This window comes from Stegodyphus dumicola, chromosome 10 (genome assembly GCF_044657685.1).
Source record: "Stegodyphus dumicola isolate Sdum_Otavi_A_Nest chromosome 10, ASM4465768v1".
NCBI lineage: Eukaryota > Metazoa > Arthropoda > Arachnida > Araneae > Eresidae > Stegodyphus > Stegodyphus dumicola.
In genome coordinates, this window is record NC_140777.1 from 43,470,277 (window position 1) to 43,494,206 (window position 23,930).

The window sequence follows — 23,930 nt, forward strand, 5'->3', positions numbered from 1 at the left end:
CTGCAACAAAACCTTGGAGCAACATGTAACATGTTAAAACTTACCATGAGATTTTGATTCATGTAGTTAAAATTCCTTTTCTCAAATTTGTAGCATGAAAATTACGTCTTTCTATTTAGTTTCCTTTCCCAAATTATAAATATTGATTTTTCACGGTTAAACATTAGATCTGACCCTAGTGCTTCACCTCGGAGACCGTGTAACTGAGGCTGAAGAAAAAGAAAATCTGCCATCCTAGCTGACACACCCGATGAAGTAGCATTGGAAAAATAATATGAAGATGTACTTAAAAAAGAGACAACAGCTGAAAGAGAAATGGAATTACGAAGAAACTGAAATAAAATTTATAAGAAAAAATCCAAAAAGGAAATGAAGTGATACAATGGGTGAAGAAAAGGTTTTTTTACTCATATGCAGATTCTGAAACTGAAAAGTGGTTTTGCTTAATTTGTGATAAAGCGTTCAGCAACTCTGATAAAAGAGATTGGTTGCAATGCAATTAATATGGGTACCCGCTAATTGTGTGAGAGGAAACAAGCTATCATTTGCTTGTGTTAATTAAAAATCTGATAAAGACTTACTGTTATGTTGATTGGTTAATTAAATTACTCTTTTTTCCATACCATAAACCGCTTGATATCATTCAGTATCACCATATCAAGTAATAAAAAGCACTAAAATGTTTTTAAATACTGTCGTTTTTATTGTTACTACTTGACTCATGTCAGTTATAATTTGCTCTCTTCCGCGATAAATTTTAATAGACGAATAGTTTTGGTAAGATTTTTTTTTTTTTTTTTTTTTTTTGTGTGTGTGTGTGTGTGTTCTACAAAATTGTTAAATGTTTGTTTTGTTAATATGATGAAGGGATAGTTATTCTATAAAAAAACAACAGTTATAATCAAGGAATCACAAACGCACTTAAAAGTATAACCATTTTCTCCCAAAATGTTATAACTAGCCCTTAAAGAGTAGTGCTGGATTGGTTTTATCCATTTTTGATGGCATTGCTTTAATTTTTAATTCCGCCATAATCATATTTATTTAAACGAAAATTGCTTGGCTTAGATGAACTCCATGGTATACAAATTAATCACATAAAATCTAGTTTTCAGCTAAAAATAAATAACAGTTTTGTTGCATTGTGTTCGGTATTCATATCACAACTCGGCAACACATTTAGCCATTAACGAAATGCTTTTACATTAACTGTAAAACGGGCATTTTAGCAGCAACAGTATGTTAGCAAAGAAACTTTACTACGGTTCTGGTTCTACGTTGTCCTTCGGTTGTGCTAGTGGAAAAGATACTATATTGTACATTACGGAGCTGATTTACTGCGCACCGTAACTGTGTCCAACTTGGTCCATCATCGGAATCAAACTTTCAAAGAAACTTTTCATATTTATTACTAAGTCATTTAATCCCTCAGATAATCGCAATGCTGAATAGTACTCTGAGACACATAGAGAAGACTTTATGAGAACATATTTTATATAAGCATTAAAGGTATTAGAAGAACCTTGACTGCCTATTAAAAACTGTATATTATAATTCTTAATAATATGGAATAACAGAGCGAAATATTTAAAAAAAAAAGAAAAAAAGTGCTTAGATTAATTTTATATGGAAGACTATATACTTTTCGAGACACTACATGACTTGGTGGTCGTTATATCAAAATTTTAACAATTCCTCATTTCCTTAGATTTATTTAGCGCACATTTTATACTTATTAAAAGTTTTTACTACGTGGAGATAAAGCAGCCTTTTTTCACTGGTTCGCATATTTTATTTTTTTAATTCTACAGGTTTCCATGAATTTTATGAATCTTACGGTTCAAAGCCAGTTTTGCCCTTCAAATATTTTATGAACATATTCTGCTCTTATTTCAAATTTTAAATTGTATAAAATATTTAAATTTCACGAAAGGCAAAAGAAATACCCATGCCGCACTACATTTGTAAACGTCGAGTTATTTGATAAGTACTGTAGATCTTTAGATCATCTTTATTCTCGTCATACAAAAAGGTTTATTAACTGCATACGAGATTTAATTTGTAGACGTTTTCTCTAAGAGGAACCGCTCAATGATAAGTTGTTCTTTGTAGGACAGATCTTTCAGAAACAAAGGTTTTCAAAAATTTGCTTTGAAAAAACAGTAGTAAGCATATCACTAGCAGACATAACAAACATTCGACGGAAAACATTTGATTTGATGCTATTTAAAACATTAATTAAAAATTTCTTTACGCTCTTGTCAATTTCATATTATTGCTTAAAACTATTTTTCTCGAGTTCGTTTTCTTATAGTTATATCAAAGTTTACTAAAAGACTACGTATATATGAATATTTTGCATAGACACCGAACATGCGTTTTTTCTCTGTTTGCTTAAATACATGTCTTCCCGTCTTCTTTCACTAGGAATTTAGTCCGCTTCTTTATATGCAAAAGAATTCTTTCTCTCATAGTTTTGATTTTAAGAAGAAAGGTAGTTATTATAATTCTTACTCATTTTATACTTAAATTCTTTAAATATATATATAATTATAATTATAAATGCTCATTTTATACTTATAATTCTTATTCATTTTACACTTATTAAAAGTTTTTACTACGTGGAGACAAAGCAGCCTTTTTTCACTGGTTCGCATATTTTATTTTTTTTAATTCTACAGGTTTCCATGAATTTTATGAATCTTACGGTTCAAAGCCAGTTTTGCCCTTCAAATATTTTATGAACATATTCTGCTCTTATTTCAAATTTTAAATTGTATAAAATATTTAAATTTCACGAAAGGCAAAAGAAATACGCATGCCGCACTACATTTGTAAACGTCGAGTTATTTGATAAGTACTGTAGATCTTTAGACCATCTTTATTCTCGTCATACAAAAAGGTTTATTAACTGCATACGAGATTTAATTTGTAGACATTTTCTCTAAGAGGAACCGCTCAATGATAAGTTGTTCTTTGTAGGACAGATCTTTCAGAAACAAAGGTTTTCAAAAATTTGCTTTGAAAAAACAGTAGTAAGCATATCACTAGCAGACATAACAAACATTCGACGGAAAACATTTGATTTGATGCTATTTAAAACATTAATTAAAAATTTCTTTACGCTCTTGTCAATTTCATATTATTGCTTAAAACTATTTTTCTCGAGTTCGTTTTCTTATAGTTATATCAAAGTTTACTAAAAGACTACGTATATATGAATATTTTGCATAGACACCGAACATGCGTTTTTTCTCTGTTTGCTTAAATACATGTCTTCCCGTCTTCTTTCACTAGGAATTTGGTCCGCTTCTTTATATGCAAAAGAATTCTTTCTCTCATAGTTTTGATTTTAAGAAGAAAGGTAGTTATTATAATTCTTTCATTTCTTTTGGTACTGAGCTCATTCTAATACTATTTACTTCAAAAAAGTAGAACGTCTTCAGTTCTGAAGATCTGGGCCTGTTTCTCTTCAAAATTATGAACTGATATATAGAATAAAAAGTGTGTCTAAAAGTTCTAGAAACGTTTCACAATATATTATTTTCCAATTTATTTAGTTACTTCTGATCTAGAATTTTGCTGACTATAACTTGAATCACAGAGTCGTTGATTATTTTATCCTTAGAATATTTAATTGTCGTTTATTGGTTAATTTTCCATTAAAATTACAACATTTATAGTTGTTTACGTAAAGAAGAAAAATATGCATTTGATTTTACGATTTGAGTTAATATTATTATACTGAAAAGAATGTTTTAGCAACCTAAAATCGCAACTCGAAAACAACGGTATGACAACAAGTCTTCTCTTGCGTAATAAACAAGAACTTGAAGTAATGAGTAAGTCAACTATATCATAGACCGGAAATCTATGAATGAAATTGAAAACTGAAAATAAAACGTTAATGAGTAGACTGTAACTACTCCTTGGATCAAAAAAGCAATAATAGTTCTGGTAAACTGGTAAAAAGTATACAGTACACTATCTTGAATTTAAAAAATTTTGAAAGCTGAGAAAACTTGTATTGTACAATTTTCATAAGACGTTATATTCGCAACAAGTATGCTTAAAATGGTAATGTATGTGAGCCCTGAAATAAGATTTAGTAGCATAAAAACAAAGAAATTATTCATATTGAATTAAAAAAAGCTTTGCTGAGGAACTGAGCCGTCAGCTAAGATAATTTCCTAATGAACACTTTGATAGAACATCATATTAAACAAGAAATGGAGCTAGGTGCATGTCTGAAGAAAGCATAGAAAGCGAATTTCCCGTTGATAATTATAGTAGAGCTTTAGACTATCATGATTTTGGTCTTTCAAAAGTATTTATTAAATATATTGTTGCGCACATAAAAGTTCATAATGGACTGAATGCGCACAAAACCGATGATAATTTGATAAAATTTATTTTACCAAATGGAACAATTTACATTTCTACAACTTTCCATACAAATACTCGTGCCTTTTGCAGAGTCATTAGTATTTTTTAAAGCAGGAGAGATAAAAAAATGAGCAGTGTCCTCACCGAAACGCTAACCACTGACCTCTCGAATACGCGCCGAGCGTGCTGGCCATTACACCGCGAAGACATGCTAAGAAGGAGGGAGAAATACCTTATATGCACCCCGTTTTAAAGGGCGACTGGGGATTAAGGGACCCAATCGCCAAATGGTCCAACCCCTTTTTTAGTTCGGCACCACTGTACGTACATTAGATATTTTTTGAAGCAGGAGAGATAAGAAAAAAGCAATGCCCTTTCCGGGACTGAACCATGGACCTCTGGAATACGTGCCGAGTGTGCTGGCCATTACACAGCGAAGGCGTGCTAAGAAGGTAGGTAGGAGAAATACCTTATAACTTCTCAGTATCACAGACCACAATCAATACTTACACTTCGATATACTGAGAGAATTAAACACAACACAATGCAAAGTGCATCCAAAGAGCAAAGCTCACATGGAGATATATCAATATTCTGAAGTCGCCTCTGAACCGCGAAACTGATGCTGTTCGCGGTCTTATATAATTTTTCACCCACCGCCGAGAAATCTCTAGTACCTTTAGCTTTTCAAAATTACTGCAAGTTATATGAGGGCCGGATATGGTTACAGTTACATATCGGGATAAATTACAGTTATTCAATTACAATACCAATTACAGTTATACAGGGACCGGACCAAAATGTTGTCAAGTTTGGTGACTTTAAGCTATTTCTCGCCAAATGTGTTGACAAAAATTAGTTGCAAAAACCATTACCAGCTTGGCGATATCTCGTCAGTTTCGCGAGATAGTCCTTTACCTCGATGTTAAATAGACTTACCCCAGTAATCTTAGTTTTCCGGTAAAGCTTCGTCTCTTTCAAGCACTTAGTGTTACATTATACAAACAATGCCACAGTTTCACATATAATTTGACTAAAATTATTTACATATATCCAAAATTCGTAACAATATAAAAAAAATTAATTGTTATACACGTTCTATACGAAATGTCATACGACGGGTTTTACGAATGTTACGTACAAAGACAAATGTCAATTAATAAATTGTTCGTCACAGACTTTGAGACAAGTTGTTTGCAAAATTTGAGTTGAAAATTTTTCATATCTATAACTTTATAGAGTTCCTCACTTTTAGTCTATTAGACTAAGTGTCGAGGAACCTAGTGAACTGATAAGAAAATGACACTAGAAACATTAGGTATATATTTGGAAGAAGGAGAATTGAAAATTTAGCAATCGCCTTCGCTGGGAATCGAAGCACGGACCTCTGGAATACCAGCCCAGCGTGCAGAACCACTACACCACGAAGGCACTCTAAGAAGGTGGGAGAAATACCTTATATACTCCCCGTTTTAAAGGTTGACTGGGATTTTTAGGGGACCGAATCATCACATCCTGGGTGTCGAGAGTCATTATCCACAACCCTTTTAGTTCGGACGCCAGTGTAGAGACATTAGATATATTTTTGGAAGCAGGAGAATTGAAAAATTAGCAAACGCCTTCCCCGGGAATCGAATCCCGGACCTCTGGAATATTGGCCCAGCGTGAACAACCACTACACCACGAAGGCACTCTAGGGAAGTGGGAGAAATACCTTGTAACACTATTGACAATATTTCCCTTATATGAAGACTTAAATGGTAATGGTGTACTATTTTCGACTTCTCCTTAAGAGGTAATTGCTCTAATTGTTAAAACCTTGCCTAAGGTAAGCCCTTTGATAGTTGGACTAGCTGACTACTTACATCACGAAAGCAGGTACTGGAAGAAAGCGATAATTTCTTATATTCTGTTCCTCTTAAAAGATTGATTCGGGAGAGCATGAGACAGATCAAACCAATCTTCGAAGTGATGAGTTATCATGCACCTAGTTTTAAGTTTAGCCATCTCCGTAGAAATTATTAGACTTGACGAAGCAACAAAAGAGAAAACTCAACTATGCAATAAGATGGTGACACGTAAATAAGCATGAAGAAGTGCTTATATTCCCACCACCACCACCACCACTTAAGGGAAGAGACCCACTAGAACAAATGCATATGGCGAAGATTTATGCCATCCGTCAATTTATTTTCCGAGTTCCTGTATATACTATTACTTTCTTCTAATCAAGAATTATGAAACAACCACTGTTCCCTATCCGGGATCCGAACCATTTATTTCGTTTTCATTTGATGTGTACCAATTCCTTACATGATTAATAAATACAGAATTATATCGAAATGAAGTCAAGTCGATCAATTTAAGCAACAATTTGTATTTAAAATTTTACTGAATATTTTTAAATTCCATTTTAACAGTCTTCACGTAATATTATGTAAACGCTGAAAATTCTTCGGTCTTTGTCAAGACGTAACCGAAAGAATTATAAACAACTAAGCTTCTGAATTGTATCTAGATGAATAGCAAAAATTATCTAAGAAAATTAAATTAAAAAGAACTAAATTAAAACAATTAGTTATTTTTAATCGGGATCATTCAAAACAAAATAAAACATTTTTAAGAATTATGTTAAATTAATGATAAATTGAATTCATTCATCAAGGCAGAACCTTCTCCAACATAGCTCGTAATTAAATATGTAATCTTAAAAACAGACTACTTGTCATTTTTAACATAAAATATAATTTTTGAAAATATGAATTTAAAAATAAGCAATTTGAAAAATTGAAATTGCAAAATGCACTCTTTGAGAAAATGATAATTGTAGAAATCAATACCTCATGAATGGCAATGGCCTAAGCTTTTCAAAGGTAGAATGCTAAAATGGTTCAATTAAATGAAGATAAAAAATTTAATAAATCATGATGTAAAGTCCTGAATTTCTATAGAAATGGGAAAATTTTGAAATTCAATTTTAAATTTGAAAATGAATTTAGATTAAAAGTGAGGAAAAAAGCTAATAAACAAAATATGGTAAAAACGAATATAGCCAAGTTTTAGTACAAGTGATATCTTTGGAAGCAAGAATAGAATACTCAAATGAAATGCCATGTAACTTTAGAAATTGTTAATGCAGCTATAATTTTCAAATATAGATCAAAAGGAGATAAAATAAAATTATACTTAAAGGTGAAACTAAATTTGGAGAAAGTTTTACCTCCTATTTCAAAAATGCCGTGTGAATTCCAGGAAGTAAAAGCGCACACATTTTAAAGCAGAGTAGTGTTACTAGAGAGAGACAAGTTGAGTGGTGGGACTGTTGCTTGGTAAAAATAGAAAGTAATGTATAAAGTAAGAGACTAATGTGTATATATAAGTGTGTATATAAGGCTAAACTATAAGTAATGTTAAACCTTATTACATTGTTTTAAATTGTAGCAAAATATTATTTATAGCCCGAAAGAGTGTTGGCCCAGAAGGGTTATTAGCCTCGAAACAGCCTTTTGCGTCGCTTTATTATAAATATCTGTTCCACTTTTCAAATCTCTGCACTAAGTAGCATTGCCCTGTATTGTATTTAAAGAAATTACATAACAAAGAACATGCATGAATGTAGGTATGTTTTTCGAAACATAGAGCCTTAAAATATTAACTAACGTAATTCCTCCATCTGAATAAGAACACCTAGAAGCTCGAAATTGGAATTCGAATTTGTTTGATTTGCGTATCGGAAACTGTTTTATCACTTTTGATTTGTATTGCTAATTAAAATTGTCCAAAACACATTTCTGGCAAAAATGGATCACATCCATTAGACAGTTCATGGAATATCACTATTTTTTCGGTATGTAAAGATAAATTTGCACATGAGTTTGTATGCATATTGTTATATCTAGTTACTAAATAAAAGTCAATATTGTAGGAACGGTACTTACTGTCTAGGAATATGATGTCTGTAAACTTACTTCCGATGTGGCTATCTAGGGGCTTGAAATGACTAATCCGATTTATGAATAACTCGAATATTTAATGCAACATGAATAGTTGCTACAAACTACAAATGTAGAAGGAAATAGATGAGATTATTTACAGATGAAGAGAATTAACCGTCTTTTACATTCAAACATCTTTCAATCGCATCATCGTCTTAATGGCGGAATCGTCTGACTTCTATCATCGGGAAAGTAAAAGATTTATTTTCACAGCTTGTCGCGTCATCCGATTATAGTGGACGATGCCATCCTACAATATCTTTTACGAAACACTGTACACCAGTTTAATAAAGAACTTCAACAAGCACAAACAAAAATTCTTAACTGAACTAACCTGAAGAAAATATTAGCTCGTGTAAGTTATAGAGACATATTATTGTTTCTTAGACGCGGATTTTTAAAAGCAAAATAGGAATGTAAATTTTAATTAGTTTTGAACAAAAGAGTAATATTAATTATAATCTGAGACCAAAATCAAATTCATCTAAATATTGCTCATATAATGGTGATTTAATGGTTGTACAAAGGCTCATATATGATTATATGATGAACTTTAAATTAACAATTCATTAGAGACTACAGATAGGAATAATGATAAAACTGAATACACAAATGATTAAGTTTTCACTCTATTTAAACATTAATAGGAAGCATAGAGCTTTTTCATACAGCAAGAAGTACAAATGAAACACGTAATCATTCATATCATAAAGCTGTATATTCAATACGTCTAAAAAAACAGAATCACATATAAGTGTTTCAAAAGTGCTAAAAATACATGGAAATGAAACAGGCAAAAATTCAACGCACAATTATTACCCGGTTATAATATCGCAAAATATGAAGCATATAACTTTTGTAATGCTAAAATGAGTCTTTCTTCGAAAAATGCTAGAAGCATTTTTTTCATTTTTCTGAAATGCAGTGAATAGTGACTGAAAATTTGAAACACATGTAATATAAAGAACAGTTTTTGAAAGAAATGCCATTACGTATTATTCCTAATCTGCATTATATACAGAATCAAATGAATTCAAATAAATTATTTGTATGTTTAAAGTAATGGTATTATTACATAAATTTTATCGTTAAGGCTGAAAGAAGACAGCGTTTAATTTCACGGTTATTAAACATTAAAATTGCCCGCATATTATTCACTGTTTAAGTATCAGAAGGTTTATTGTTTCCATATTAGATAAAAGAACTTCGGTATATCAAGAATTGAAAAACAGTAGTTTATTTGAGAAGTAGATACGGGTTTAAAAATTAAATATCTGTTTTCTTCCTTATAATTCGCATTGAGAGTAACAATATTTTTCAGCATCGCTCTTCAATTATTTATGTCTTAAATATCTTATAGAAATGTCATACTTTGAAATATTGCGTATTTAATATTCTCGGAATTTAATATCAGATAATGAATGAGCATTCCTGATTCTAATATCTTTTCAGAAAGGAAGAACTTAAAATCCATCAATCCGAAAATATGTTTGAGAGGCTGTTAGCAAGATAACATACAACTGATTTTTGGATCCTGTTATTCGAGGTGCTCATTGTTAAAACGATAATGGAGATAGTCTATGGTTCCCATGTTTTTCGTCTTAATTAGTTCAATCTGCACGAATCCTGATACTACCTATATTGATACGACGAAAATGTTGTGAAAGCTATTAGTGCCAAAGAATGAACAACTGATATCTTTAACGTACAAATAACTTCTAAATACCTGAAATTGTTACTTTACATTACAGCAGAAGATATCTTCATTTTTAATGTTATGTATCCTATATCTTTGCTGCGACATGTTGCAGTAAATTTTCACGACACATCTGGAGGATACACTTTCAACCATAATAAAAAAGCTAAGCTTAATTTCTGATGGCAGTTTCGTAAAACATCCTCTAAAGTAATTTCGCCTTTACCAACAACATATTTTTGATGATTTGATATTTGACATGTTTTCTTCGGAGACATTTAAAATATGTTTATAAATTCATCTAATTAAACTGTGTGTAAAATTAAATAACGAATACCGTTTGAAGGAGTCCTATTTTATTGTAGGAACGATTTTCTTATATTTTTATAAAATATTTAGTTCTATAAATTGCATCTACATAAAGTAAATTTATTTTCCGTGATTGTCGTTAATAATGCAAAATAGAATAATTTGTTTTAAATCCAATATAATGTCAGGTTTGCAAAAAAGTAATTTTGGTTTTAGTGTGAAATAACACTCAGTTTTTCTAGGCAACAACTGAATTTTAATGACTCAAATATCTTCTGATGTTTTTGCTGACATTTTGCCACCTTTCTGGCAAAATCATGATTACACATTCTTAGAAATTCTATTCTATATCAGCAAAAAACTCAACCAAGTGCGATTTGAGGTCTCGATATTACTGAAATTTCTATCATTTAAGAAATCTTGTAAACTTATGAAATAAATGGTAATCTGAGGTTGCAACGTCAGGGCTATACGGAGGATGGATGAGACATCACTTCCCAGGCAAGCTACAGTAATTTCATACGTGTTGATAAATGTAGGCGAAGTCTCACATTGGCGTGGTGGAACACGATTCCTTTGCGATTTGTCAACTCTGACTTTTTCTCTTCGATTACTTCCTCTAGTTTCGTAAATTATTGCCAGCAAACATCTGAGTTGATCATTTGATTGATGGAAGCAACTGAAAATACACAACTTGTTTGTATTCCAAACAAATTGACAGAATAATTGATCATGAAACTTTTCACTGAATGCTATCGTAGACGACCCATTTTTCACAACCAGTGATAAAGCCTTTAAAAAAAGAATCGATTACATTACATTTGAAATATGTATCCCAAATATTTATTCGTTGTGTTACGTGAATTTCTTCAATTCATTCGGACACAAAATATTTGTTCTCGTTTTTTAACGATTTCAAGATCTCTTATGTGTGATACTGTAGAGTCAGTCATTAGGTTAATTGGAAGCCAGAGAGATGAAAAATACTATGCAACCGTCTTCGCCGGGAATCGAACCACGGAGCTGTGGAATACCGGCTCAGCGTGCTGAACCACTAAACCACGACGGACGCTAGGAAAGTGTGAGAAATATCTTATATACTCCCCTTTTTAAAGGGCGACTGGGGTTTTCAGGGGACCCAATCGCCAAATCCTGGGTGTGGAGAAACCTCATCCAACAACCTTTTAGTTCGGGCACCACTATAGAGACATTAGGTATTATTTTAAAGCAGGAGTGATCAAAAATATGCAACCGCCTTCGCCGGGGATCGAACCACGGACCTCTGGAATACCAGCCCAGCGTGCTGAACCACTACAACACGAAGGACGCTAGGAAAGTGGGAGAAATACCTTATAATGCATTTAACCTCTCGCAATCTCTCGCACAGTTATTTGACGATTCGATTCAACTGTAATTAATTTTATCATCATCAACTTCTAACGTTTGGCCAGAGCTTGGGTCTTCAAGTAAAAAATCTCCAGAATTAACATTTTTAAACAAATTTTGACATGCATTCTGTTAGGTTATCAACACCATAATCTTTAGCCTCTGTGAGCTCTGTGAAATATGTCCAAAATGTTTATTTTTGAACCCCATGCTAAAATTGACCATAAACTAACAGTTGTTAATAGAAATACACGGAATTTGTTTCTATAGCAACTTAAAAGTGTCTCCTGCCAAACCTCAAAATAATAGAAAAAATATGAGATTGCCAGAAGAATATGAAAACTAAAATAATAAATATTTGGGCAAACCGAAATTATTTTTTCCCAAACTAATATTTTATTGGGATATTATTGAAGAAATTATATTGCAATTTATATTTGTTAAATGCTTGTCACGAAATATAAATTGCATTGCTTTATAAAAAATTGTATACTGTTTTACAAATAATTTGTAATAGAAAATATATTTTATGTGCCACGCTTGTTTCTAAACCATTGTTAAAAGCTCAGCTTACGTCTTCAATGAATAATTTATGGTTTCTATGTACAGCAATTTTAAAGCAAAATCTCGTCTTTATTAATTTTTTTTTAAATTAAAGCTTTCATTTAAGTTATAGTACAAGAACTAAATAAAAAGGAGGAATATAAATTATCATACAGTCTAAATGAAATAAGAGATTAAATATTTCTTTTAAAAAATTTATCTACAGTTTTATATTTAGAATAAAAGCATGGGGCGCCTTTGATAAATTTATAAAGATAATGGCTTATATTTTTGAGAAGGGCATTTCAATTTTTTTCCGTTATTCAGGCACCCACGCTTTTGTTATTTGTGTTATATAACTGTACAAAACTTTTTAAAGAGAATTATTTAATCTCTTGCTTCCACTAAACTGTGCGATAATTATATTTCTGATCTTGCTTCATTAATTGTATATGAATTTTAGATAAAATATTGGTTTATAATACCTTTATTAGCTCAAAAGTGTTATTAGTCTCAAAACACGATTTTGTGTTGTTTGGCATTTCATTAGAGTCTGTTGCCATTCAGCAAAATATGAAATATTTATCTTTCAATATAGCAAAATATAAGATATTAATCTCTGTGATATTAGTTAACAAAATAAACTATTTAAAAGCATACAGCTCGTAAAATATATTTTCACTTTTTAATATGATTTAAATTGTAGAGTCATTAGGTTATTTTGAAGCAGAAGACATAGAAAATGAGCAATGCTCTCACCGGGTCTCGAATCTGGACCCCTCGAATACGCGACGAGTGTGCTAACCGTTACACCACGAAGGCATGCAGAAAGGAGGGAAAAAATGTCTTATATGCTCCCCCCCTTTAAAAGACGATTGGATATAGGGTTGATCCTGGTGGTGTAGAATCATGATCCCTCACCTTTTAGTTCAGGCGCCACTGTAGAGTCATTATTAATTTTTTGAAGCAGGAAACGCAAAAAATGTGCTCTGCCCTCCATGGGACTCGAATCAGGACCTCTGGAATACGCGTAGAATTTGCTAACCGTTACATTACTAGGGCATGTAGAAAGGAGGGAGAAAATACTTTATAACATACTTTAAGAAAATACTTTATAATGTATATAATTCATGATATATCTAAATAAAAATATTGCGTATTTTTAAAGAAAAACATTCATACTTCTTTTGTCCCATAATAATAGTAGCATGTGAGCATTTAAACGGGAATTATTGGTGCTAAGCTTTCAATCAAACTTTCATGGCATCTGTCATTTGTTCTCACACATCCTTCAGTTTTTAGGTTAACGTAATTATTACATATAAGAACTATTTTTCTAATTTCATCCTCTGATCGAAATCATTCGTTTCATTTCAGTTGAATATCAACCGTTTGTAAAAAGTAAGGGGGAAAAAGAGAGATTTAAAGCAAAAATGGAGTTGCAATTGTCTAGTTCTTGACAAATCAAAAAAAAAAAAAAAAACATTAAAAAAAAATACAGAAATGAGGAACAGCGCTATCTGCTAAACAATTTAAGCGCAGCAGAATGACCATAATGATCATAAACAGAATTTAGAAATGTGCTTCCGAAAAGAATTGTCAAGGTGAATTTTATGCTAAACTTGATTCTTTGAAAAGAAACCGTGGACTTTTTTTAAATGCATGATTATGAAAGGAACTTGAAAAGGTTGCATATATTTGTTAGAGAAGGAACCGCAGAAGTAGTAAAGATAATATTTCTCCCGATGGCTCTAATAATTTTAAGCTCATGCATGTAGGCGAAAGCAAAGCATCGCCAGGCTTACACTACCTCCAAGTTTAAAAATGCAGTAACGAAATTATTGAAAAACCTCAAAATAAAAAGTAGAATTAATATTTTAAATTTTATCTAGTAATAAATGTAAATGTTGTTTAATGGTAATAAATGTTGTGTTCTAAACTTATTAACGTTTGCTATTATTCCTACAAGACAAATTAATTACATCAACTGCTACTAATATTACGGGACAGAGGGACTATATATTTTCGTTTTTCAAATATATAGAAGCTACGTGACATTCCCATGTTAGCCCACATGTATAACCTGCAAAATATGTCTATTTCTATCTAGGCCATCTCTACTCATAAGCCCTACTAAAAAAATATATTAACCATTAAGAGAGTACTGTGATATTTTGGCAGTCGTGAAGCTCGGCGTCAAAGTTCAGGCATGGCTTTTCTCAGAGTGGTAAGGAGGATATCCAAAAGACGACACAAATTGATTTAGCTTTTAATTGCCCATTTTCATTTACTCCAATTAGCAGATCATTTTCCTTTCAGATAGCACTCTTTAGATTACATATCCATAGTGGTTTTAACTAAGTATGATTGGATTTAAACTTTATGCGTTATACCCAATTCTAACAAAGGAAGAAAGATGACAGGGCAGCGCAGAGACTTGTAGCATCGAGATTAGGAAGCAATCTGACTGAAAAATGGCGCGCTCTCAGTATTTATAGTAGCAGTTACGTAATAGGCTAGCAAATTCTAGAAGGTACTGGTCTAGGGGGAAGATCCTGAATTGCAGAAAGTTAATTAAAGGTTGCACGTTCTCGAAAAGCACAGCTATCGTATTTTTTTTAATATTTTACATCCTCCCCTCAAAACAAAAGACCGGGTGAACAAAGCATTAGTAGATTAGTGAAGCAGGATGTATGAGGAAAGATATGAAGAATCATCCAGAACATAGCTTACAAGCTTTAACTATGTCCTATCATAGATCATGATCTTTTCTCATATAATTGTCAAGATTTTGAATTATACAATTTTAAAATGATTTATAATAAACATATAACTAAATTTTATATGGAATAATAATAATAAATAAATTAACAGCATAAAAGTTCTCAATTTTTCTTAAAATATCCATTAAACAGCAATTTCATAAAAATAGTTGAAATGGAATGAAATACTTTTTAAAGTCTCTTGATGCGAGTAAGTCCAGCTTATTTTCATCTTGTGTACTAATAAGTTCACAAATATTTACACTTTTTCCAATAAATATGATTCAATAATAATTTGTGAATAGAAGATTCTTTTGAAGGAGTCATATGTAAGATATAAGAAAATGTGATAGCTGTTTGAAAAACCTAATTGGCGACCTCAAAATTAACATTCTCAATTTGGTGATCTGCCTCTAAATTCATCCCTTTTTACAGGTTCCGGGTTTTTCTATCTTATGTAACGTTTTAATGCAAATGCGTCTTGTCCAATCAAATTAATTGTAAACCAAAACTGTGAACTGAAACTTTCCCACTCCCACCCTTCTTTCTCTTAAGTGCTATGATACTTGCCCCTTTTTCCGCATAAGCTCTCCTGCCAGCAAGATGCTTTTTATGTATGCTGCTGCCGCTTACTTGCTTAAAACGACGTCGTTCTTCAAAATGCAACTTACTGTATTCAAATATAATTAGGAAACATCTTGTCTGGAAAAGGATGTTTGATATACGTAAAAAAATAAAGATTGTGATTTTTCAAGATACCTTGTGCTAAATTGCGTTATCATGTTTTCCACTCTGCCACACTACTGTCTTCTCGGTAATCTACGCAGCATCGTTAAGCTGTTCAAGTTCCAGTGCCTTCATCTACGCATTTTTTTAAATCATAACACACACACACACACACACACACACATATATATATATATATATACACATACATATACATATATATGTATATATATGTATGTGTACATGTGTATATATATATGTATATATATATATATATATATATATATATATATATATGTATATATATATATATATATATATGTATATATATATATATATATATATATATATATATATATATATATATATATATATATATATATATATGTATATATATATATATAGACCCGATGAGCCATTACATTATAATCAACTCCATCTATAACAATGAGGTCGCCAGAAACAAAATTATTTGCACTTTTCCAATAAATATGATTCCACTCTGGGTGCGCCGCTCATGTTAGAGTATATAAAGTGGCTATGCATTAGAAACGGGGCGTTTAGTGGGGTGTTCACGCGCATTTTTTGTGAGCACGTATCGAAAGTGATATAGAGATAGTGAAACGACAAGTCGCCGGCCAGCAGTGTGTCGGTCGACCGTGCATTTATTCCAGAAGATAGCGAAGGTTGCTATCCATTGTTCGCCGTGACAGAAGAGCTAAAATAGCAGAAATCAACACCAGCTACAACAGTGACGAACCAGAGAGTATTTCACAACACACTGTGCAGCGTACATTTCTGCGTATAGGCCTACGCAGCCGGAGCCCGAAGCATGCCTCTTCATTGACGGCACGCCATCCCTAGCTGCGTGTGCAGTGAGCCAAGAAACATCGGAATTGGACTTTGGAAGAATGAAAGTTGCATGGTCCAACGATCACGTTTTCTGGTTCATCACATCGACGGGCGTGTGCTAATACGACGATTTACAACCGAAGCCCTGTCTCCTGGATGCACAGTTGAACGGAGAGAAGCCAGTGGCGGGGGTGTTATGCTGTGGGAAATGTTTTCATGGGACACATTAGGACCCATAATCCTCGTAGAACAATTGCTGATGTTTGTTTGCTAGGTGAACATCGTTGCAGATGACGTTCTCCCATTCATGACAACAGTATTTCAGGCGGGGGATGGTGTTTACCTACAGGATAATGCACCATGTAATAAGGGTTAAATCGTCCGGGAATGGTTCGAGAAACACTGCAGTGACTTTCAAGTCCTGTCTTAGCCTCCAAATTCACCTGACATTAATCCAATAGAGCATTTGTGGTCCCACCTGAAAAACCAAATTTATGCTGCCACGCTACTCTCTCGCAATGTGCAAGAATTACAGGACCGGCTGGTGAGCGCTTGCTACCAGATACTACGTAGCAGCACCTTGCGTAGTCAAGGCCACTCCGGATGCTGGCAGTTTTGAGAGCTAAAGGTGGTCTTACATGTTATTAACAGGATGGTCATAATGTAATGGCTCTTCAGTGTATATATATATATATATATATATATATATAGGGCAATATATATGTATATATATACAGGGTGTACCGTAAATGTTGCGACAAACTTCTAGGTGAGGTAGGGCACATCACAAGGATTAAGAATTGCATAGGAAGCCATGTCCAGAAACGTCACTGTGCGTCGCTAGGGAGTGCCCTACAGGAGAGTGTTAGTGGAAAGTGAGTATTGCCTCATTCGAGCGGTGGGCAGCGTACGAAGAGCATGGAACGCTATACGAACGGAGAGCTTGCAGACATGTCCTTAGTGTATGGAACAGCTGAAGTTGTCCTTAGTGTATGGAGCCGCTGCAAGCATTTATCAAGAATGCATTCCCGACAGACATCAACCACAACACAGCTTATTCGCACGTCTGCGTCAAAATTTATGTGACTACAGGTCATTAAGAAGTTGATTCATTTTGAACTGGACGTTTTAGCCATCTGAACAGATCATTCCCGCATCGATGGATTGGGGCGTGGTGCACCGGTTCCCTGGCCCCCATGCTCACTGGATTTATCGAGCCTTGATTTCCTTTTGTGGGGAGCCATCAAAAGTGTCGCATATCACGATTGTGTCTGAAATGGATCTCTTGGCAGAACTCGCCTTCGCTGCTCCTACAATCAAAGAAATTCCTGGTGTGTTTGAGCATGTTCGACAATCAATGGTCCGTCGGTGTCAGGAATGTTTGACGTCTGATGGTGCAAACTTCGAGTATGTGTTGTAACATTTAAACTGTCGAAACTCCATTTGTATTCATGTCCAATAAATGTTTCAAATTAATCACTCTCTTGTTTCCTTCCCCATAATTTACCTCTGCTACCACTTATTCCTGACATTTCCTGGTATAGGTTCCTATGCAATTCTTAATCCTTATAATGTGCCCTACTTCTCCTAGAAGTTTGTCGCAACGTTTACGGTACACCCTGTATATATATATATATATATATATATATGTGTGTGTGTGTGTGTGTGTGTGTGTGTGTGTGTGTGTGTGTGTATGATGTATGTTTGATGCGGCCAACTGCAACGAAAATGGGAAGTGCACAAATTCCACGCGTAGAATTTCAACACTCATTTTTAATTTTTAAGTTACGCGATACACATCCGTACGTACAGGCATCATGAAAAAAATCTTTTCTGAATGCATTTAAATCCATTTTAAAATCATTTTTGGGGAAATAAATTACCCTTTAATCTCTCCATACATACAGATGTCACGCGTAAACATCGTCAAATGGGTTCAATAACGGTTAAATAGATATTTTCATTAAGATATTATTCCCGAATTTTTTTGCGATTACAGTACTTCCTTTACTTCGTACAAAGAAATAAAAACCACTAAATCGAATTTTGGAAAAAAATCGCTTTATCTCACTAAATTGTCATCAACAGTCTGTGAACAGAATTTGAACTCGATAGCTTACAAAAATCCATAACGAACTGAACCTTTGACCATAGCAACAAACACAGTAAATGCGTAAAATAAAAGCTTAAAAAATATAGGAATTACCTTTTTCTATAGTTTGATATCTTGCATAAAATTTGAGTGTTCTGTAAAAAACAACATTATGTAATCTTGCGATTGGTAACGTATATTCTGCATTTGAGATTAATTTACCTGTTGTACTAATTTCAGCGAAAAATAATTGTTTTTTAATTCCCAGGGTACACGTGGAAGCCTCTCCGCACAATCCTCTGGGGTTAGAGCTAGTCTTCGAAGACGTTCGTTATGAAGACAGAGGGAAGTATAGCTGTTCTGCCATCATTGATGGAAAAGAGACTAAAACTCACTTCATTCTCACTGTCTACCGTACGTACGTGTTTTACTAAGTAACTTTTATTTTTTTTTATGTTTTATTTTAGGTTACGGCGATAGCCGTTTGAAAGAAAGGTAACTAACTTTACTTATAACTTTTGCCTTCCTGACATTAATTTCATCGATTTTCATTTTTCCGGTTACACATTTCCATTTTAAAGTGTTGCCGGGTTTATGTTTTCCTTTTTTAGCGTTTCGAGTTCTAAAACGCTCTTTCTCTCTCGTCCCCACCTTTTTTTTGTCCAAAAGAAACACGTATTATCAATACTAGTTTCGATGGTTTTACCGAACCATCATCCTTAGCTGTTGTTTGAGACTCCGAAACTAATACAATCACAAAATGGCGAACAGATCATGTGAAAAAAAGAAAGCTGAGGATAATGGTCCTGTGAAAATTTGCAATTATAACGCTGATTTTTGTTGTTTGACTTTTAAATTAATATTTGTTACGCGTGTTATTTTACCTTACCTTTTAACAGTTTAACTTTATGAGAACTCTTAAAGTGCTTCTATTCTCGTATTACCCTTTTTTTTTCGTACTAATTGTATCGGGCAAAAATCTACTAAATGTATCTGGAAACACTGGGCGAATAATTTAATTTTCGAAAGGCGCTGTTAGAGTAAGAAGATATTTAGCAATGCGTAAACTACCAGTAACTGTCATAATATTATTTATTTAAAAAAAGCCTTCATACCAACAAGAATACATAACAAAAAAATCTGAAAGATTTCAGATTTTATATTATGCCCAAAGGGGATATTTTTTCATTTACAGGCATACATACGTTTCGAGAGCATTTGGACTAAAATATTTAAAAACAGTATATCTTTGGAATTTCCGATAGACAGTCTCACGCGATAGAGGTAAAAATATTTTCGTCTGTACCGTGTTGCCATTTCTCGCTTTGAAATAGTTGAGTTTGTTAATCAAAAATTCGTTAAAAGTTTACAAACTATACAATAGACTACAAAACAAGTTCGAAATTCCTATTTCGGGCTTCCAGGTACTCATATTCTGGTGGAGAACTATGTTGTTTAAAATGTGATGGCTCTAGGTATCTGCGTTTTTTTCACATTCCGAGAAACATACATACATTCATGCCGATTCTTCATTATTTAATTTCTTTAAATATAATACACGACGATAATATTTGGTGGCAACAATTTTTAAGTTATACAACCTTTTATTGTGATTCGGCGCAAAATCCCGTTTCGAGACTAAGAACAGTTTAATAGACTAATATTCCCTTTGGACTAATAATATTAATATTATATAATAGAATACCTAATTATTTATTTTCATTCATACTTTCCTAGTTCTTGAATCTCTTCCACTCTTATTATTGTTCACTGTTACTGCCTAAGCATCAAATCATAGAATGCTGCTTGAATTTCCCTTTCCTCTTGCAAATCATCACTTCCGTCACCGTTTCCATCCCGTTTATTACCGTTTTGTCTGTCTTCCCACTTGCAGTTATCTTCAAAATCATCAAACGGATTACATACCGAGTTTCCTTGAAGCTGGTCCCTAATATTGCTTCATACGTCAGATCCCATGCATTGAAAATCCGCGAGAAAATGAATTTAATAGAAGGTCTCTGGATTTTTCAGCTTCTAAATAGTAGAACTGTTCGATCCTGATGATTGGTTGGTTGTTGTCATGTCTTTTGAGACGTCAATTGGATCCATGCTTGGAAATCATTGGTTTTGCCAGTTCTACTATCTTTTCACTTACAGCTCTTCCTGAAAAGAAAATTCCTTCAAGCTTTGCAGAGCTGCAGTTATTGCCGAACAGGTGAACATGTGGTTTTGGAAAAAGCTCCGTTTCTGAGTATTTTCTACACGTTCTATATAATCTGGTACCCATCTCCAGTAATTTTTAGTCTAAAATGGCGGGTTCTCAATCTAGTAATAGTCTTTGTGGTTTCTCTGTTTGCATCAAATCTCACATATCTGACGGTCTGTCTTAATATATGTCTCTTTTATTCTGTATCTGGCAATGGCATTAGCATCTTCAAGAATGACGGGGATTGAGTTGTTGAGATTTGTTGCTTTTTTAGCCAGCTCATCGGCTTCCTCGTTCCCATTAATTTCAAAATGTGCAGGTATCTATTGCATAATGCATATCTTTCCCATCTGGTTGATTGTTCCTAGGCGTTGGTGTACATACAGAGTGAGTACATTCTTTGCAGTATTGCATCTAGGGCAGCCAGGATCTCCTGATAAATGCACTCCGCATTAAACTTTCAGGGATAGGCTTGGAGCCACTTAGTCATTAATACATCTAATCGCTTTAGAAATGTTGTTAGTTGCCCTCCAAGATGATGACAGGAATACTTTTGTTCTTTTCTTTTTTTTTTTTTTTCTAACATCTTTCATGAGATGTCCGCGCAAACTGTCCAACATTATACTCTGTTACTTTAAAATATGCATTTCAAGGCTGTTAACCTCCGCTTCCATCATTTGCACTTGTAATTTGTTTTGCCGTCACCTCACAGCATTGCACGTCATTTGAAAACTGTATTTCAAGTCAGCTTCAGTAGACTGTTTTACATAAAGCGAAACAGGCTCAAATAAAATAGGGAAATAAATCTAGCATGTCGATCTTTCTTCAGCTGTGGTTCCATCATTACGAATCAAATCAGGCGATTGAAAATATCCTTGAAGATAATGTTTTAAAAGTCGCCTCTTAAGTAGAACAACATTCGGCTAACGGGTCCTTTCTTTCATTAAATCGGACTGATTTCAGTCTTTCTCGTGTGATGAACGTATAGAAGCTTTACACAGTTTAAACAGCTTTAGTAAGAGGAATATCACATGAATATTTTTTAACATTTTAGAAACCTTGACTAAAACATTTGGAGACATACCGGTGTTATAGGTACATTACGGTATTATAACGCATCTGCATCACTTTATTTATTGCATGGAATTCGGAACATTTATATGCTAAAAATATTCTAAAATGTATACGCATGTTTGTATATGAGATTAATATTGATTATACGCACAGTCGGCATCTGCTATCATTGATTTACAGCTTCTTCCTAAAATGTCTGAGAAAGCAAAACCTGATGACAAAGATGCATTTTATCATTTCACTGTGCAAGGGAAGGAATGCTGAAGAAAGGAGTTACACAAGAGATAAATGAGGCTTCTACTGTCTAGAATCATACTTGCAGTAAAAATCAATCTCTAAACAGTTATTTAAAAAAACATTCAGATTCATGAAATGCTCATGTTAATGCAATATTGTTCCTATAATCTTACAATTAAATTTCCATACGTATGTTCTTAAAACTTGGGCAATAATTTTAATATTAAGTAGAGGTTTAAACCTTAAAGTTTACAAAATCTGTCTTTTTAAAAAGAATCACGTTAAGTAGATCGGACATTTCCTTATTACGATGACTTATAATTATTAAAGAGCTAAAAAGGAAATAAGTTGGGCAAGCATTTCTTAAAGAGGAGGGAATTAAGCAATGTAAGTACGGAAGTAATAAATTTAATACTTACTAAGCGTATTAGGACTGCCTCTGTAAATTACCCATTTTTTTCATGTATCATATTTATGAATATTTGTGTAATTTAATATGCACTTAATTTTACGTTAAAATAAGTTTTCAGAACTCATTCGCTCTGGGTGAAAAATAATAATGCATTCTTTACCCAAGTAAATTTAGCTGAACTATATGCACAGAGACTGTTCGCACACTGTTTTAGACGATTTTGATTTGCTATAAAATTCGCTTGCTTGGAATTTTGTTTCTGCAGCTGTATTTTTGAAAGTTTGAAATATCGTCTGCTATTTGAAACTTTTATTTTCTTGCAAAATGCCGCTTCTAAAGAAGCAATGGAGGGAAGCCTATGTTTGTGCTCTTTCCGAAGAAAATTATTCATATTAAGAAAATTATTCATATTCATTGAAAAATAACGTGAAAACCATGATATTTCAGTATCTAAAGAAACGATAGATAATACTTCCAACAAGACAAAAAAAATTTGTTTTCTAACAGAAGTTTGGTTTCTAAGAGAACAAATGTTCAAATTACATATCCAAGGAAAAAACGGAATGTTTCGAATGTTGCAAAGGTAAGAACTTTGTAAGCTTATATTTTAATTTCAATGTACTTTCCTGTCAAATCTTGTTTTCGCTTACAACTCCCTATCAGAATGAGGTTTTAGAATCACATTGAATACAAATGAGTTAGAAGTAGTATTTAAGGAAGGTTCAAGTTACTTCGTGAGATCTCTCTCACGGAATCCTGAGCTAGGAATCCTGAGCAGCGCGTGTTTGCCTTCTAGCTAAGTCTCTCTAGAAGCTGTTAGACTCGGCCGCATTATTACGTGCCTTTTGATATCCGCCGGCTAGTTTAAATTAAGGGCCAACTACGTTAGATTTATGTTAGCTTAGTTAGTTCCAATTTAGTTCTTATTTCTTATTTTGAGTTCATGCCCAAGTGGAGGCTTTGTTGTAAGACATAAAAAAAGAGGCCAACTTTTCATCTTATCTTGAGTGAAATAAAGGTTAATTAACCCTTATTGAGTCTACGACTTCTGTTATTTGAACTCAGCGATAAGTTGCTAAAACGTTCACTAGTCTGCTCAACGTCCATTTTAGTAAAAAAAGAGTGAGGAACTCTACAGCTTTAAGGTTAAAAGAAAATTGTCGAAGGACAGTTGCATTATCATTAAAATGCTCAGTGTAAACTATAAACAAAAATTATTAATGCTGACTTGGATCTTAAAAAGGCGAAAAAACA

General features: G+C 33.2%; 1 protein-coding gene and 1 non-coding gene across 2 annotated transcripts in view; one reads left to right on the forward strand and one right to left on the reverse strand.

Annotated features, from left to right (window-relative positions):
• LOC118200683 (igLON family member 5-like) overlaps positions 1–23,930 on the forward strand; it is a 324,052-nt gene that overhangs the window by 217,454 nt on the left and 82,668 nt on the right. Inside the window, exon 3 of the mRNA XM_085826055.1 lies at positions 19,016–19,161. Coding sequence (XP_085682181.1) covers positions 19,016–19,161 — 146 coding nt within the window. The remainder of the gene's footprint in view (positions 1–19,015; positions 19,162–23,930) is intronic.
• TRNAI-AAU (transfer RNA isoleucine (anticodon AAU)) lies at positions 6,003–6,076 on the reverse strand. The gene has a single exon. It is a non-coding gene; the product is annotated as a tRNA-Ile (tRNA).